Here is a 19,393-nt window from a genome sequence, read left to right as displayed (position 1 = left end):
GTCATGAAACTCTGTCACACCCAGTGGTTGTCCACTCAATCCTCTGGCCAAACTTTATTGTTTCTCTGAAACACCAAGTAAAATATCCTGGAAACGTCCCCCCCAAAAGAGCTATAAATGAGCAGCAAAGGCACCATTTAAAGTCACTTCTGGTAAATTATTCTGTTAAGAATTAAAAAACAACAACATCTGTTTATCAACTGAATTGTATTAATTTGTACCACATGATGGTGGAGTAAGTATATGTGATAAAAAAATAAATGTAATAATTTAAAAGGACATGCCCGACAATATCTGTGTACACAGTCTCACAGAATGATGACTACAAAAAGCAACTTAATGTTCTTATATGCTGAAATCTGAGAAAACTGTTTGAAGCTGTGTGTCATTGGTGAGAACACCTTAGAATAGGATCGTTGTGTTTTCATAATTCTGTGGACAGGAGATAACAAGAAAGAAAAAATTCCCAACAGCTGACATCACACATGAAGACGTGGCTAAATACACATCTAGTAAAACCAGTGACTCAGTGCGGCTCTCAGTGCAGCTGCAGATCAGCTAGTAGCTCAGTTTAAAGTCAACACTGCAATTATAAACTCACATACTCACTTGCCTTCTCTGGAATTTCTGGAGTGCTGTGTGGTTCCGAAATGAAAATTCAGTGGAAACAGGGAGTGGAGGGAATTCTTTAGATGTTTAGTGGGAAAAGGAAAGACTGAACCTTTTCTTTGTTGTCTTTGTATGAAAACAAAACTAAGCCTGTCATTACGATCTGGTTCAAATGACTGATAAAGGAGGAATTTCATTAGATAACTGACTCGGGTAATTTTCCTTCTCACAGTCACTCATGACAACTAAAAAGTGGCTTTGTGCATGAAAGTGTGTGTATGTGTGTAAACAGCAGTTTTTGTTGTGTTATTATCTTATTATTACCATATTAGAGACAAAAAAACATCACAAAATTAAATTTTATTTAATGATTTATGGTTTTATTTCCCCCCCTTATTTAATTAAATGCTTTATGTATTCATAGTGTCTTCTTCCAGTCATTTTCTGTATACGGAACACTAAAGCCACGACCCTGAATTGGATAAGCAGGAAAGGATGGATGAATGGAAGAAATTAAGTGCCTGACCACCCGAAGGAGTTGCTTGACCGTGGAAACTCATGCCATGAAGCCCCTGGCTCCGGGTTTCTGTGCTGATGTTAATGTCAGCAAGTTTTGCAGCTCTGCAGTCACTGAGTAAGTAGAGCATTGGTGATTTTTAGGCACTTCAGCAACTTCCTGTGGTTCATAAATGCTTCTGCTTTGCAGTAACACCACATACTCCTTAGTATTCAACAGGGAGGAAACTGACATGTTGCAACAGTAGCATCCTATATTAGACCAGTTCAATGAGCTCTTTCACAAATGTCTGTGAAGTCAAACTACGTGGCTAGGTGATTTGATTTCATACACATGTGACAATAAGACAGAAAAAAACCTGAAGCACCATTTATGCAGTCTATGTGAGTCCTACTGTACTGTTAAGAGCTCATCCCAGGCACATCGCAACACTTTTATTTACTGTCCATATTTACTGGCTCCAAATGACATGTTCAACCAATGTCCACACTCCAGGAAGCAGAGGGCAGGGTGAGGCAGAAAGGATTTTACTCAGAATTGGGGGAGGGGAGTCAGTTTTACTGCTGTCAGGGGATGAGTTGGAGGAAAGCCAAACAAAAGGAGTACATAAAAGCTTGTAACAGCCTCTTAATAAGAAGTATTGTTTAATGTAGCACTTATTGAGCTTCCTTATCTTCAATTTTCCTTGTATTCCTTTCTTCCTGTTCCTCCCTTTCATTACTGGAAAAACTGCAGCATACTGACTGATAGGTGAACTGACAGAAATCTCATCCTTAACCAAGATCTGAGAAGCCTCTGTTTAAGAGATTTAATCTGGGCGTGTTGTTTTTGTTTACCTGGAAAAAAAACTCCCTGCTTCTGTTCTGAACCACTGATAACAAGTGTTTTCCTTAGTCTGATGACCGATTCTCTCTCTCTGACTAGTGTTTTTCTAAAAGGTTTCAAGTCTGAAAACAATCTTAGAGCAAGTGAGGAATGTCTGGCCTCGCTGCTGTGAGTCACAGTTACGAGAACGCGACTGCTCTGTTTCCTGTACTGGAGCTCAAATGGATTTCACAATCATGAACTGAAATGATTTCCCAAAGCTTACATGAGAAGGGAGAGCGACTCCAGGGAGTTATCTGACACTGACATGGTGACTTTTCTCTTCAGAGTCTTCAAATAAAACTCACAAAAGTGTTTTGTGTGTGAACGTTTTTTGTTTCTATAAAGGAAGCCTCAGGAACCTGCTTTACAACCATTTGTAAATGTTTATCACCAGAGCTATGGCAACCATTTGACTCAATCCATGAAGTTTTTTTTCTACAAAGAAATAAACACGGGAGGATTATCATGATCGCATGGTTGTTACTGCTGTCACTCTCCACAACGAGCACACAAGATGGACAAGAAAACAGTGAGTATTTCATCGTCTTGATTGAAGATGTCATGTTTCAGCTGCTCCAATGAGTAAATGCTCTCAGGTGTGCATGCAGGATATTTTTATGTGCAGTTTTTCCTGTTCATATAACAAACACAAGGCGTTTCAGGGGATCATGCTTTCCACACACTACAGATTTCAGTGAGCATTAGCTGCTAATTGCTAACCACCTGTTTAAATTTGATTACACTTTGCCGTATTAGAAGTATGGCTATTTTGACTGTGAGCTCCCTGCTAGGCTTTACTGCCGCTGATTTGTGTGGATTTCTTGACCCAGTTTGTTTTTATTGCAAATATCTGACAAATTATACATTTTTCTGTGGGTGTAATTGAACAGTACCTAAATTCTAGACGTCCATGTGTGCCCAAATATGGTCACTTTGAAAGACCAAGAGGTTGATGACTAGATGAACTGTCTTTGAAGCAAGACTTCACAAACCAGCATCATGGCAGTGGTTATGATGTTTGCCCCTGAAGCTCTGCTGCTATGATGGCTGAAACCCAACAGTTAGCTCTATGTCTTCAACATCTACAATAATGCATGATTGATTTCCTTTTTGTCTTGCTTTATGTCCACATACTTTATGCAGACAGTCAGCTTCTAACTTCCCATCTTCCCTTGCAAAACTTCTTAAATGCTTCCTTCCAACTTTCTCAACAGTCATTGTGTAAAAAGAGAAGAGCTCTCAAGTGGCCAGTTAGTGAACTGGCTTTTAAACTATTTGTGCCCTCTGAGGTTCCCCCAGAAAACTTGTGATTTTTTAAAAAAAAAAGAGCGATGGGTGGGTGACAGAACATAAAATTGATCACTGACAGAAGAGTGGCTTTTACAGGTGAAATGTAAATGTTGTTTACAGGCAAATTATAATAGAACAATACAGAAGAAAGGAAACAAAAATATATAAAAAATTACAAAGATGTATAATAAAATATTACAGAATAATAGAAATGTATTAAAGGTATGTGGAATGTATTAAACAGTATTATTAGACAGGGTAGGCTGCAATATTTGATCTAAGTATTTATGAAGGGAGCTTAAAGGAAAAGAAACATGTAGTTTGTGGCTGGACCAATGGTGACCCCCCCCCCCAAAAAAAAAAGAAAAAAGAAAAAAAAAAGGAAATATCTTGGAATCAGAAAGGTTTGGGGAAATTCCAGGAGACAGGTAAGACAGCTGGACAGGGCCCAGCAGCAGGACCTGTATCTGTTTCTTTCTGCAAGGATGAGCTCTGCCAGAGCTCCACAAAATGACCTCCACCATGCCACTGCTGTAATAATAATAATAATAATGATAATACATTTAATTTTTAAAGCGCCTTTCAAGACACCCAAGGACACTGTACAATAGATAAAAACACATAATATAACAATGACACTATGAAGAACAATAAAACAAAAGCACAGGATATAATTAACAAACAGTGAATATACAGATTTGAACTGATGGGTTTTGAGTTGAGATTTAAACTGGGGGAGAGAACCAATGTTTCTTATATCTGGGGGTAGAGCTCCACAGCCTGGGAGCAGAGCAGCTAAAAGCTCTGCTTCCTGTGGTGGTGAGGCCAAAATAAGGCACAACAAGCTGGACAGAAGAAGATCGAAGTGAGCGGGCAGGAAAGGTAGTGCTTAACAGGTCAGAAAGGTAAGGAGGTGCGAGGTTATGAATGGCCTTGAAGGTGAGCAGAAGAAGTGAAGTTCCTGAAGAACTTCCAGGAGAAGAACTTCCAGGCGATTAGAGGATCATCAGGGGGTCCTTTTGTCCCTCTGTGGGGGGTCACTCCCACTAGGTTTATATCTGGGACTCTCCACCATTTGACCTTAGAACTGAAGAAGCTTCTCGGATGAGAGGTGAAACGTCTTCAAGCAACTTAAAGAAGTCCAGACGCTTTTCTTTGCAAGCTCCTTTGACTACGATGACCTGGATGACTGAGAACCTTCACAGACATATTCCTGAAGAACAGGGGTGATGTGCTGGTAGGACGGGGTTCTGGTGATAATCCGAGCAGCAGAGTTGTGAACCAGTTGAATCTTATGGAGGGATTTTTGGGGGAGACCATGCAAAAGACAATTGCAGTAGCCAATACGGGAGGTAACAAGACCGTGGACAAGAATGGACGTGGACTGTGTGTAAAGAGAAGGACGTAATCTGTTAATGTTGCGTAGATGGAAATAGGCAGAACGGGTGAGATTCCTGATGTGAGACTTGTAGGAAAGTGAACTGTCTAATGTGACACCAAGGCTCTTAACCTGAGAAGAAGGCAAAACTGTGGAGTTATCGATGGTGAGTGAGAAATGTTTCGCCTTCAAAAGGTTGGATTTGGTGCCAATAAGGAGGATTTCAGTTTTATCCTCATTGAGCTTTAGAAAATTAGAGCTAAACCAGAATTTTAATTCGGATAGACATTCTGTAAGGGAAGAAGGTGGGAGGGAGGAATCAGGTCTGCAGGAGAGATGTAACTGGGTGTCATCAGCAAAACAGTGAAAGTGAAGATCAAATTTGTGGAAAATGGTACCTAGAGGGAGGATGTATATTATGAAGAGAAGAGGGTCTAAGACTGAACCTTAGGGTACACCAGAAGTGACCGGGAATAGACGAGAGTGGAATGATTTCAGTTGAATAAACTGGGAGCGGTCGAGGAGTGTGTCAGAGACAGAGATGGGCAGTAACGCGTTACTTGTAACGCGTTACTGTAATCTGATTACTTTTTTCAAGTAACGAGTAAAGTAAGGGATTACTATTGCAAAATCGGTAATTAGATTACCGTTACTTTCCTGTAGGAACGCTGCGTTACTGCGTTACTAAAACCGTGATTTTTTGCGAGAATGTCTCACGACAGTGACGTAAGCGAGTGCGCCGTTCGTGACAACAGCTGTGTGCAGATCAACAATGGATCACATATCGATTGTGGGAGAGAGTATGAGCGTGCAGCGTTTAAAGCGTGGAAGTACTGACCTTTGAGTTTGATTCCATAAAAAGTGACAAAAACATTAGCGTCCATCGTGCGTGGGAAGAAAACTTCTTTTTACAGCGAAAAAACCCCTAAACTTCCAAGCAAGCACCGAGTGCGCCATGACGTAATGGGAAACTCACAGAGAAAGTCGCGGATTCTTCAACTGACCGCGGCACACCTGCACCAGGGTAAACCTCCGCCTACCGCAGTCCTGCTTTACAGGTGAAAATAGAGCAACAGGACCGCTGAGTCTTTGACTTTATTTATTTTCTGCTGTGTTTTACTTGCATCTATTTGAAAGAGTGAGTGTAAACACAAAAAATATTTTATTTTATGTGCTGGAATGTGTAGAAAATAGGTTTAAATGTTAAACTAATTTCTTCAAGTCAGAGAATGTTGCATATAATTAAATTTTTGCTTGATCCATAAAGTTAAAAGATTAAAACTGATAAAACAAGTAAAAAAAAAGAGACTTTTCCATTTGATTACATTTTATATGATGGATTATGCAGAAAAAGTAGAATTGGGCTGAAAGATCTATCGCTTTATCACCTCTTCAGGTTGTAAATCGTGTTTTTAAAAAGTAACTAAGTAACTAAGTAATTAATTACTTTTGAAAAGAAGTAATCAGTAAAGTAACGGGATTACTTTTTGGGGGAAGTAATCAGTAATTAGTTACTGATTACTTTTTTCAAGTAACTTCACCAACACTGGTCAGAGATGCCAAGAGAGGAGAGTCTGCTTATAAGGACAGAGTGAAAGATGGTGTCGAAGGCTGAGCTCAGATCTAAAAGGATGAGAATGACCAGAGTCGGCTCCGATTAGAAGATCATTAGTGACTTTAAGTAAAGCAGTTTCTTTACTGTGACATGAACGAAAACCAGATTAAAATCTCTTGTAGATGTTTTATATTAACCAAGTGTGAATGAAGTTGAACTGCAACTACTTATTAGATATCGGACGGAGGTTGTTCAAGTTGTTAGGGTCTAAAGAAGGTTTTTTCAGTATGGGAGTGACTGAAGCAATCTTGAATAAGGAGGATAGCAGAGATGAGTGGGAGTAAGGAAGAGAGGCAGGGAATCTTTCTGACCAAACAATCAGAAACTGACTTCATTAGGGTGGTTATCCATCGTCACGTCCGAGTGGCATCTGCCATAGATTGCAGTGATGGACATTCTGACAACCTGTTCTTTTCACAGATGAAAGCAGGTTGACCCTCAGCACGGAGAACAGATGAATCTACTTGAATTAGCTGAGGCAAGAGAGAACTAGTGCCCTATTTGGACCCATTTGCTAGTCAAAATGGGCCTGAAATGTATAATGAGGAGTCTTAATACAACTTAAACAGTTGCTGCATGAGTGAAATTTGTTACCAAGTGCAAAAAAAAAAAAAAAAAGAAAAATTGTATGAGGCTGTAAACATGTTTTGCTGTAAAGCTGGGCATTTTGAACAGGGTGACACATCTATGGGAATTGACACACCTTTTAAGGATATCTCAAATGAAGAATAGATGAATTCCATTTTAGGCAACAGTTTTTAACAAAATCTTTAACAAAACATCAGTATTTGATGCCCGGGCAGTGACGACACTATTGGCACCACTGGCTGTGTCCTCACTGACTGCTGTTCAAATAGCCCAACGATGACTGTGAAGAATTGTTCAGGTCACTTTAACCATAAAATGTCCTGTGGTCACTTCCTTTAGGTGTTTTGCGTTGTGGACCTCAGAATGTGACTCTTGACTACGACAGTTTCCTGTTAAAGTGGGAAGATGACCCTTCTTGCTCTGTGATACGAGATGGGCTCGTGTACGAGCTGCAGCTTCTCATTGCAGACAAACCTGAACACAATGTAAGAGATTATTATGGGTAACTATAATCCTCACTTCTGTAGCCTCCAAACAAAAAGCTGTTCCTCTAATGTGTTTATGATAATGTTGTAGGGTGAAGTTGTTGTGGCACCTGCACAGATAGGATCTACTCATTCCTGGAAATGGACTTCCCATTTACCATCGCAGTGTGCTCGCCATTCAGTCCGGCTCAGGTCCCAATACAACAACCAATCAAGCCCATGGATGCAGAAGACGCTACCTGGTTAATATTAAGTTCAAATCATTTGATCTTTTTTGATTCTTAAACACTTTACAGTCTCGTTTATTCTTATCACTGTGCTTCTTCAGACCAGGGTGAAATACTGGTTCTCCCAAGAGACCAAATATTGGAGGTGGGCAGCACAGCCACATTCTGCTGCATGGTGCCAGATGGGGAAAGTATTAAAACAATGTTTCTATATGACTACAAAGGCACTAATGTAACAACTACAAAGATCAGTGAACATGTGCACTCCCTGACTGTTCACCTGGACCAAGAATCAGAAAACTATAGTGATGTAATATGTGAAACAACCAAAGGAGACATCAACGGAGCCAGTTTTCACGCCAGCTGTAAGTATGATGTAGCATTTGAGATTGTGGTTTCTCAAATTGATCTTGTAAATAAATGGTTCTCTTTTAAATGTGCTTCTGTTTTTCCTGGTATTTGCCACAAACTTAGATCCTCCTGATGACAGTGATCTTAAGTGTGAAACCCGGGATCTGGAATCAATCGATTGTTTTTGGAACGTAGGAAGGGCAGCAAACGAACATCCTGCAATGGAAAGAACATATCAGCTCCAAGGAAGGTATAATAAGACCCAACCACCCCTAATATATCTACAGTCTCCTGTATGGAAGCATCTGAGGGTGTGAATCTTAAAATAAGACACCTCACTGGACACCTTGTTAAAAACCACTGCAGACCGTTTCAGATTCAGAAGAACAAAAAGTTGATGAACAGTACTTTTAGATGATCTCGATGATCTGTAGTCAGAAGTTACAAAAATGAGCACTTGCTATGCAACTTCAGTTGCAGGATGATTTATTGGGGGAAAAAAACCTGAAAAAATAATAGTCAGAAAGCAAAGTGCTCTACTGCGAGAGCATGCAGACTCCAGTGCTATCACAGACAGACAGGCTGCCCTGTTTACTACTTTTAGTTAGAGTGAAAATCTACAACATATCAGGCCTTGTCAAAACATTCCCTTTTAAAGTGCGCCACTCTCCTTTGTAAAATCCATGCATATCCAAGTATAAGCCACACACACACGCAGAGATGGTTAACACATTATTTGAAAACTAAAATAAAGTGCCCAGAATAAACATAGTCCAAAAAACAAATTGATTAATTATGGGATAAACAGTAGTTATGCTTCTCACAGTATGTAATGCCATATAGGTCAAAAGTGAGTTTACAAAGAGAACGTCCTTGATGAAATCACAGTGGAGTTGTTTTCAGGGCTATTCTTCTTTAATTTCACTTTATATGATTTGCAGTGAAAACTGCACACATTACACCTCGTCACCAGAGTTCTTAAAAAACCCAAAAACCTGAATATTTATAAAAGTAGTTTCAAGCAGTTGAGAGAAATGCTCTGATTTAAAAGACCATCAAAGCAAAAACATTTTGGGATCTATAGACTAAACTTTAAAGCACCAAACGTTATTGATTAAGCAATAAGGAGTTCAGTCAATGACAAATTTAAAATGTACTCTTACTTTGCTTCCTAGTGAATGTGCAGTCCTGCTAGCCTCTGTATTTATTTAGTTGTAAATATTTAGTAATAGTGGTGTATATTTTTTACATTTTAGCTCATGCATCAATGGACGTTCAGGTAAATGCTCGCAAAAAGTAAAGCTGGATGCAGCTGAGAGGAACTGGACCTTAACAGCAACTAATCGGCTGGGAAAGCTCGAGATCCATGACAACGCGGACCTGACCAAAAGAGGTAAAGCTTTGAATAAAATTTGGTTAAATTATTATTTTTAATCCTTAAGATCGGCTGATTGTTGTGATCTCTTGTTTTAGTGCACATGGTCGTGCCAGACAAAGTGGCAGCTTCAACTGTGAACCCCAGAAACATCAGTCTGAAATGGAGCTGGACTGTGCAGAAGTACAGTAATCTCAACATCACATGCCAAGTACATGTCAGTGATGGAAACTCTAATACCAAAGTGAGTAGATTAAAAAGGAGGCTAAGGTATTGGCTTTTCAAAGTAAAAGTCTTCACTGAAGTCAGCTAACATAATTTTTGTCCTTGTAGACTGAAAACATTGGAGTTGGCCTCACAGCTGCAGTCATCAAGGACTTGATACCACACTGGGACTATGACGTGAGGGTCCGATGTGGAACAGCACAGCATTTCTGGAAATGGGGTGACTGGAGCAATAGTGTCAAAATCCGCACAAAGGGTGATGGTAAGTAGTTTTTATTTTAAGACTTTATTTTAATCTTAAAATAAAAAATATTTTAAGATAAAGACCTAAAAGGTTTGTGAATGTAACAGATGTCGTTTGTCTGGTTGCACCACAGTTCCAGATGCTCTTGACGTGTGGATGAAGGTGAAGGCAGACCAGACTGTAATCTCCTGGAAGGTGAGTCCAAGTTGGCTTTTACAAGGCTTTTATGAGGCCTCTTGGTAAGGTCTAAATCTGGAAACTGACTTACTTTTGGAGACAGCCTCAAGTGGTCTTTAGAAGAACTAGAGCTTTTGGTACTTGCATGTTGGATTCATTTTTTTCCTCACAACTTGATGCAATAAAAAATATCTTTATTAAATCTATTTGAAAAAATATCAGTGCAACATCTTATACAGTTAGAAAGTGATGTTTCAGAGGACACTGTTACCATTTCAGGTCTTGATGTTACGTCTCCACAGGTGTCACTGACCAATCAGAGCCATGGAGAAATCTTTGACTACAAAGTGTCCTGGGCAAAGACCAAAGACAAAAATCAGTCAAACCAAACCAACGTGTCCAGAAGCAATCACAGTCTTACACTCACGCTGGACCCCAGTGAGGAGTACATGGTCACTGTCACGGCTAGAAACATAAACGGCAGCTCATCACCATCGACCATCATCATCCCCCGCAGCAATCTAGGTATGAAGCTAACAGAGCACCACACATTACAGATAAGCTCACTTTGATTTCCATTTGGGGAAGAGGTTTGATTTTATCTAATCTGTGCAGAAGGCTGTAAGCAAAAGGTTTTCCAAACTAATGCAGAAAAGGAATAGCAGTTTTCATGATCACATGATTGAGATTATATCTATTATAAGTATACAAATTTGTAATTGTTGTGTTTATATTCTATATATCCAAGTCATGATGAGTATGTACATTTTTGCACATTTTATTGGTCTGCAAAGGGAAGCTAAATGCCTTAAAAGTGCATGAAACTGTTTTTAAAACCCATGAAAAATTCTCAAGGTTTAACTATATATACTGATTTAACCTCTTCCTTTTTTAAGTGGAGTATGTTGTAAAATCTAATTTTAAAGAGTCTTTTTCAGATACATCCGAGGTGAAGACCTCCTGGATCAGTGGCAGCAATGGTAGCTTCTTCCTGTCCTGGCCTGATAGTCCTAACGCCAGCTGTGGCTACATAGTGGACTGGTGTCCAGTCTTCGGTAATTGCACCTTCGAGTGGATGAAAGTGCCTCCCAACAGAACTCATACCACAGTTTTTTCAAGTACGTCCTCATCTTTGCCTACAAAACTGTTGCAGATCATATTTGCATCTGTTTCAGCACAGCTCCTTTTGTTGTTCCAGAGAACTTTGAAGATGGTCGGAGATACCTGCTGTCCATATACGCCTGCACTGAGGGAGCTGCGGTGCTACTACAGAGAAGAAAGGGCTACATCAGAGAGACCAGTAAGACTGATTCAGTGATTTCTCACAAAATGCGATGGTTCAATCAGCAGTGTATTTTATGCATGTCACATCTTTCCAGAAATAGGAGTCGAGCTGTTTAAACTCAAATACAAACAGGAAGACTCGGCTGTTGAGGTATCCTGGGAGCCCATACCTCTGGAAAAGCAGACTGCTTCCATCCATGGATATATTCTCTACTACCAGGACAAGAGCGGGAATGTTTTTAACGTGAGCACAGGTACAGTATGAAGGCATACTCACTCAGGCCAGCTAAGATTTCAGTCTGGACATTAAGTATAGGATCAGCACTTTTTTTTTTGTGATCAACATTTTATTGATTTAAAACGGGGTTGGGGGAGGGGGGGGGGTACAGACATATACAGCACATCTGTAAACTGCAGTAGCAAAGCAAACATTGGTCACAAGGCATAGGGACAGCAAAGAAAAAACACAAAAACACAGTCAAAAACAGTTAGTGCCTGTTCCAGGAGATAACTTTGGATGAGAAGATTTTCCAAACTTCAACAGTCGTGGGTCGAGCTTTATTTAATTTTGCTGTGGTATGTTCAAAATTAATAACACGGATAAGACATCGTATCCAGAATGATTCCATACAAATGTCAGGACTGAACCATTGCTTTGTAATAGTCTTCTTTGCGGATGTGAATCCAGCGAACAACATTTTGCATTGTATTTGTTTTAAGGAGATTTCAGAGGTATCATTAAGGAGACAAAGACCAGGATTGGGAATATAAAAAACGTCCAGCACCTCAGATAACACAGAGTTCACAAAGACCCAAAAATTGGATACAACAGGACAGTCCCAAAACATGTGCAAAAACGTGCCTGGTGACGAATCATTGCAGATGTGACAGTGATACGTAGCCTGTAGTTTCATCTGGAACCTCCTATAGGGTGTAATGTTTGTTCTGTGTATGGTTTTGAAATGAATCAATTGATGCGCCAGGTTCTTAGAAGTCAAAGGATCAGCACTTTTCCATAGGTGCTCTGTTAGCTGATTTTAATCCATCGTTAGTGTTTACCTCCTGGCATATGATGATTTTATTGGGTTAATTTGACCATGATGCCACTTTTTTCCATTATCTTGGACTTAGAAACTGTTAATAATGCCAGATCTAACAAATGGAAATAACAACCCCTTGTGGCATAAACGTAAAACAAACCATGCCTGTTTTATGGTTGTAATTGGATGAAATATTAAGGGCTATAACTCTTCAAATTGGTGGCAGAAAATATCAGATTCGTTTGAAAGTCTTTTATACTAAAAAATGTCAAAAATTATGTCTTCAACTGATTTGCTGTACATCAAGTTTTTTCTTGCATCTTTTGTAGTATTAAGGTGTTAACTGAAACATGTTGCAGACGTGTCGTTTACAAATTGATTGTCACTCGGACGATGACACACTTAATCACACTATTAAGTTTCTCTACTGATAACAAAGTCCTGGTTTTGTTTCTCCACACACAAAGATTAGCTTGTAACTGAGATAAATAAAGTAAGTCTCCAGTGTTGCCCGATGATCGTAAACATGTATTTATGTTGTAATAATGGCGGTCACTCTGTGTTGATTTAGATGATCCTGAAGCCACCAGCCTCACTGCAAAGAACCTGAACATCAGTATGTACACCTTCACGGTGACAGCATCAACAGCATTTGGACTTTGTGGTAATTTATCCATCAATGTCACCTTGAATCCCCCGGGTAGGTTAATTATTTCCCCATATGGACTATTTTCTTTAGTAAGACTGTCAACATTTGTCATTTTCTTTGATTTACTCGATGCGGTTCATTGTTTTCACCAGCTGATCAACTGATAATGCTGATCTTGATATCCCTGGGAGCAGTTTTTCTTATTCTGTCTGTCAGCACAATTATCTGCTATAGACACTGGGCATGGTAAGCAATGCACATTTATTTTCTGTGAAATTTGCCACTTTTGCTTCCAATAATTGTTTTTGTTTAAATTTTGATGCATTCTTTGACCCAACAGCATCAAACACAAAGTCTATCCTCCAATCCCAAAGCCAGTGCTGACCGACCAGTGGCTGACATTACCAGTAAGTTGAGATGGCCAGTACTATATCATGTAGCATTGGCCAGCTAATGATGCATCTATATATCAGGATATTCTACTATTCAGTTATTTGTTGATTTCCTTGTATAGTCCATTATCCTAATCTCTAAGCACCAAGATATCTTTCCTGTGAATGTGAGGTCATTTTCTCTGTTTTTCAGGATGAACATACGAGTCATCATCTTCATTTTGATCAGAGTTACTACAGAGAGGTCTTGGATATTCCTAAGCTACATGATCAATTCAGACCACCACAGCCTGATGTTGACCAGGACTACAAGCCTTTTACCTTCTCTCAGACTCCCAAAGGTTACTACAATAAGCCTCTGAAGAAATCCCAGCCATGTCTCACTTTACCCACTACAGGCCTCACATCTCAGCCAGGCTTGCCATCTTCTCCAATCAATGGCGTATTTCCTAATCCGTCGTACAACCTGGTATTGCAAAGTGTGGACCGTGAAGTCAAATCAGGGCCCGAGGTCCATGAGGGAATACCTTTCATCAGAAGCTTTAGTGGATACCAGCCTCAGAGTCCTGATGAGACCTTTACCACAACTGAGTTAGAGGAGTACCCAAACAGTCCCATATCCTGTGTGTCCACATACATTTTGCTACCACAGAAGACATCCAACTAGCTGCTGCATATGTGAACACATTTAAGCCTTATTCAGGCACTTTATGCATCGTTAACTACTGCATAGTTGGTTAGCTTCATCCACCAGGTCATCAGCAACTCAGCTAAAGTTAGGTGTGAGTTTAGTTTCATTCACACAAACAGGACATTTTCAGAAAATAGAAGATGTTTCCTTTCAAATGAGATCCTAGGAGTACATTTTGGCATTAAAGCTTTTCTGTTTAGATGCTCACACACTCACACCTGAATTATAATCCTAGTTGTTTGTTGTTAGCCAATTATGTTAGTGGACCAGAGCATTAGTGGTTTTCAAAGATTTTGTGCCCTGCAAATTTATTTTGTTTGTCACCACATCAGTGACACATACAGTATGAATGGCGGGTTTGAAAAACACTGCTCTAAGATGCTGCTGTTGAACCTTTGGGGTCTGTTCGTTTCGGATACTACTGTACAGTCATTCCTGTGGCTGGCTCACATCAAGGTCTCTTTAAGACATGAAAAGGACAGGTTTCTCTTGTTGGTGTCCAAGTGGCACCAAATGGGCATTATTTGAATTTACTCTGGAAACACTGCTCTCATGACGGGACATTGTATCCCTCAAGGTACTTAATTTTTAAGGGCTCTGTCCCACAATACTAGGGACACATCAGAGAGTACAACCACTGGTCGCTGTGGAAAAATGTGTGCTCCCTGACTGTCAGTTGACAAGAAATTGGTCACAAACGGGTATACAGTGCTGCACTGATAACTGCTTTGGTTACTAGCAGGTTGCCAGAAGTTTGAACTTGTCTAGAAATAACTTGTTAACGGCTCTCTGAACTGTAATGAAACTGTGAAAAAAGTGTGCCACAAACTGGAAATGGAGATTCTTCACCTTCTAAGTAAAGGCTTTGTCTTACTAATGTTATCATCACATTTAACGTTTTACTTTATAAGGGAACATTTTCTGTTTCTGTTGCACTTACTCAGAGAGTAAATGGTGAGTGTTTGCAGCCAGCTCAGCATCTTCCATGCAAATTATGAGAGACTGCAAAAACCTCAGTGACCTTTGTCAGTGAATACATAGTTTATCCTAGATGTTCCTAGGGCATTGCTAACCGATCTCTAAGAAATTCTAAAAGTTTCTTTAAATGTATCTAGACGTTCCACTGAGTCAGACATTTGAGAGAAGCCCCTCTAAAGCTTGAATTATTTTTCTGTGTTGAATCTCTGCAAACCTGACTGCAAAGTCTGTACAAGTTACAGCTGTTTGCATTTTTACTTTAATGACGTGTCTGAATCTCTGTGCCATCACCACAGAAACTCAACTCATCATATTGAAGCAAATAAATAATGAACAATGAAGAGAGGACTTCAGTACCGACCGATTGATTATGTGTGTCCTACCTTATTAAAAAATGTGAATATTTCATGTAGCTGCTGAGAGGTCTTTGCTGTTGATCTCTGTCTGTAAGAACCAAGAAATCACCTTTGAATCAATGCTGTAAACCAATAAAACAAGAAGCTTCAAACAAGAAGTGTTTTTTTTAATGCTTTGATTGTGTCTGGTTTCCTTCAAAGTCTGTTCATATGGAGAGAAACAGTACAGCACCAGGAAGGCTGTGTGACCTGCTGTGTTGATGATTGCATTGTTACGTCCCTCTGCAGCCGCTAATCTCCTCAATGTGTTCAGCTGGTGCTAATTGGCCACACCTAGTCAGGTGTGGATAAAAGCATACCTGAGGCAAGCTTCCAGGGAGCTCACTTGTCTTTGCCTTGGTGGCACCAGCCATTTTAGCCAACCTGGTATTCCATTTTAAGAAAAAAAAACCTCTTCTGACAAACGGTATTTGTCTCCTTTTTTATGTTGCGGCTTTTGAGCTGGGTCGTAACATGCATGTGTATCAAACACTATATAAGGATATAATTAAGCGTATTTCTGAGGTACCTCTACTCTTAGCGCATGTCCTGATTCTTTCCACTTTTATTTTCACTTATTTTATCACCAATAGCTAAAGGCACAAATTGCTTTAATTACAGCAGAGTAGTTAAGGCACCCAACGCTTGTTAGCTGTTGTCAGGGGGTATATAAAAAGGCTAACAAAGAAAAACAATCTCTATAAAATTAGTTGCCCTTCATGTGCCTTCTGGAAATGTTGGAATGTGTCATTTACCGGTACCGTATACAATTACATTTACCACTTATTGGGTGATGTACCACATGTCATGGTCCCTGTGTCTGCCCGGCCGGCCCCATGACGATACATTTGTTATGGTTGTTTTATTTTAGCCCATTCAGTTGAGGCCACTAAAGGGAAACTGTCATCTGAAATTTAAATTGTTTTGGGGTTTCTATTCATGACCATTAGAGATAAATATCATTAAATGACTTTCAGCCACAAACTTCTTATTAATCATTCTTACAACTGAGCCAGATATATTGTTAATGAACATACTAAATATTCATTTTTTGAGCCCCTACTATTCCTCAAGATCATAAAAGGCTGGCATGCCCATTAAGTGTCCTCTGGCCACACTTCATTGTTGTTGTTCAACACCTTTTAGAAAATCCTGGAAACACACCAATAAAAAAGTTGTAAGCAAAATACCCCTTTAAAGGCACTTTTAGTGTTAACAGAAAACAAAGTTTAAAACCATCCCAAAGTAACTGAAGTCTACAGCTAAGTCAAGCTGTCACACCACTTTGATGTTGCAGCAAATAAATGTCAGCTAAAAATAAATGTTTAAAGTTAAAGATCAGCAACACATATCTGAAAACATCTGTGTACAGCCATACATCCTATTCTGCTTATCGAAGTCATAGTGGGGCATGAGCCTATCCTAGTTGCTATAGGGCGGGAGGCGGCACACACACTGGACAGGTTGCCAGTCTGTCAAAGGGCTAAGACAGAAAGAGAGACAACCATAAACACTCACATTCACACCTGCGGGTCATTTAGAATAACCACTAAACCCGACCTGATTCACCCTTTGAACTGTAGAAGGAAGCTGGCGTACGCGAGAGTACCCACTGTGATCCATCAGTGCTAGCCACATGCCACTATGCCCCCACCACACCCTCTAGCAGATCATTACATGAAGGAACCTTTAAAAAAACAAAAAAAACAAACGCGTCCATGCTCACAGGTGTACACACGGGTGATCACACCCACAAACTACACCCTTTTGGCTCCTACCTCAAAGCACACTGTGTTCTGTTGATCTTATGTGCTGCACAATAATGTTTAACATTTAGTATTTACTGTCATATTCCCATATATCATTGTGATGTTGTTTATTCTATTACTCTTGTTCTCTTCTGCTTGTTTTATTTTTTCTTTCTCAGCAGGTGATTGATATATGCATTTTTTTTCTTCTTTTTTTTCTGCCCATTCTGTTGGTTTTTGTCTTTTGCCCTTCTCCCCCGTCCCTCTTCTCAGCTGTTTCTCTTTCCCTCTTTCTTTCTCCCCTTCTTTCCCCCAGTCAAGTCTGTCCCGTATTCAGTAAGTGAAAATAAAATGAACAATAAAAGGTGAATCAAATGGACCATTACGGCAAGGCTGGGATGGTCAATTTGGTAAAGTAAATCCGTTGGGCATCTTTCTTTGCCTTTAGACAACAATTCTGATGGCAAAAGAGCCAAACGGGACAGGCAACAAAAAAAAAAACAAACATCCCAAAGTAACTGAAGTCTACAGCTAAGTCAAGCTGTCACACCACTTTGATGTTGCAGCAAATAAATGTCAGCTAAAAATAAATGTTTAAAGTTAAAGATCAGCAACACATATCTGAAAACATCTGTGTACAGCCATACGTCCTATTCTGCTTATCGAAGTCATAGGGGGGCATGAGCCTATCCTAGTTGCTATAGGGCGGGAGGCGGCACACACACTGGACAGGTTGCCAGTCTGTCAAAGGGCTAAGACAGAAAGAGAGACAACCATAAACACTCACATTCACACCTGCGGGTCATTTAGAATAACCACTAAACCCGACCTGATCCACCCTTTGAACTGTAGAAGGAAGCTGGCGTACGCGAGAGTACCCACTGTGATCCATCAGTGCTAGCCACATGCCACTATGCCCCCATGTGTGTGCAGGTAAACAGCTGCTCCCTGGCCATGAATCTTCAGCTAAAACTGACAGGAAAAAAAAGCAACTTCAATGGTCTGAAATGCTGAAATCTGAGGAGGCTCGTACTGTGTGTGTTTCTGTGGTGTATTTCCAGTACTGTTTGTATATGCACAATATTTTAACATATCTGAATAATATCAGCACTAAATAATAAACTGGATCTTTGTCAATTAAATATTTGTCAGTATTATACACTCTTATCCCAGAGTTACCCCCAAAACTGGCCAGTGTTCATCTGTAGTTAGTGAATTCAGACAGCAAAATTGCTCCCGACCTGATCCACCCTTAAGCTCTTTGTTGGACCGGGTAGGCTGTCATTCCACCGTTTACTGGATGGGCTGATGAGTCAGTGAGACTCACTTCTGACAGATGATATTAATACTGAGGTTAGTTGTTGAGAATATCCTGAACTTTTCTGTCAGAAAGAACTGCTGTTTTTATCTGTTAGCTGCTGTTAGCCAACAGCAGAGAAATAATCTATGGATCTTTGTTACACTCTTGTGAATAAACTCTCATGCAATGTAAGTATGTAATCAAACCAAAAAAAAAGTTAATTCACTGTTAAGGCAGTGATTTTGAAGGACAAAAGTGATGGCCTACAAGAGCTGCTCAGGCATAGAAACCCACACCGTGAAGTTTCCGCTCAGTTTTATTGAAACGTAGCATGAACATTCTGTGTAGTTTTCTTAAAGATAAACAGGTTAGCTTGCATTAATGTGGTGAGCTCACAGTAAAGCTCTGTGTTGGACTGGTGCACAGTGGCTGTGGTACTCATGGTCAGATTTAGGTTACGTCAAGTGTAGAAGAGAATTTGCTTAATTCTAACTTAATTATTAACTTCTCAATATGTTCCCTTTGCTGAGCCACTACAGAGATCATAGTGTTCCCCACCTGCTGAATCCTACTGTAATCCCTGACTGTTCTAATTTGACTGTTTTGGTATGCAGGCAAAGTCACCCTCTACCATGTAGGCAACAGAAAGGAGGTATTTTTTAAATGATTTGTTTCCTTGTGTCCTACATACCAGATTTGAATTAGAATTTAGATTAGAAGATTTTTTTATTCTAGATATGTTAAAATATCATTTTACTGTTACATTACTATATAAGGTTCAGTTGTACACAAATGGTTAGTAGAATTGTCCTTTAAGGAGCTACTTTTTACTTTCTTTGAGTACATTTCAGAGTAGGCACTTTTTCACTTTTACTTATGTAAAGAAGTTTCTTCAATAATTCAGTTTTTACTGGAGTGTTTTTAACACAGTTTATTTCTACTTAAGTAAGGAAAGTCTGTACTTTTGC

At 39.6% G+C, this 19,393-nt stretch overlaps 1 protein-coding gene across 2 annotated transcripts; it reads left to right on the top strand.

Moving 5' to 3' along the window:
• Positions 1-1,152: 1,152 nt before the first annotated feature.
• Positions 1,153-15,448, top strand: LOC308393013 (leukemia inhibitory factor receptor-like). Of its 2 annotated transcripts, none has more exons than XM_080876445.1 (18): positions 1,153-1,243; positions 2,339-2,522; positions 7,204-7,349; positions 7,441-7,591; positions 7,678-7,941; positions 8,051-8,177; positions 9,184-9,320; positions 9,401-9,546; positions 9,636-9,789; positions 9,905-9,966; positions 10,251-10,473; positions 10,887-11,066; positions 11,147-11,248; positions 11,328-11,486; positions 12,844-12,972; positions 13,074-13,167; positions 13,262-13,328; positions 13,507-15,448. In XM_080876445.1, exons 2-18 carry the CDS (start codon positions 2,459-2,461, stop codon positions 13,978-13,980), a joined length of 2,679 nt encoding a protein of 892 aa, XP_080732571.1. In that variant the 5' UTR covers positions 1,153-1,243; positions 2,339-2,458; the 3' UTR covers positions 13,981-15,448. The 2 variants fall into 2 exon arrangements, with proteins under 2 accessions (XP_080732571.1, XP_080732572.1); XM_080876446.1 differs by lacking the exon at positions 1,153-1,243 and adding an exon at positions 2,243-2,261 and having other exon boundaries at positions 2,388-2,522.
• Positions 15,449-19,393: the final 3,945 nt, after the last annotated feature.

The sequence above is a fragment of the Rhamphochromis sp. 'chilingali' genome, assembly GCF_963969265.1.
Source record: "Rhamphochromis sp. 'chilingali' genome assembly, chromosome: 2".
Classification (NCBI taxonomy): Eukaryota; Metazoa; Chordata; class Actinopteri; order Cichliformes; family Cichlidae; genus Rhamphochromis; species Rhamphochromis sp. 'chilingali'.
The sequence above is the reverse complement of the archived record's forward strand: the minus strand, read 5'-3'. Positions and strand labels throughout refer to the sequence as shown.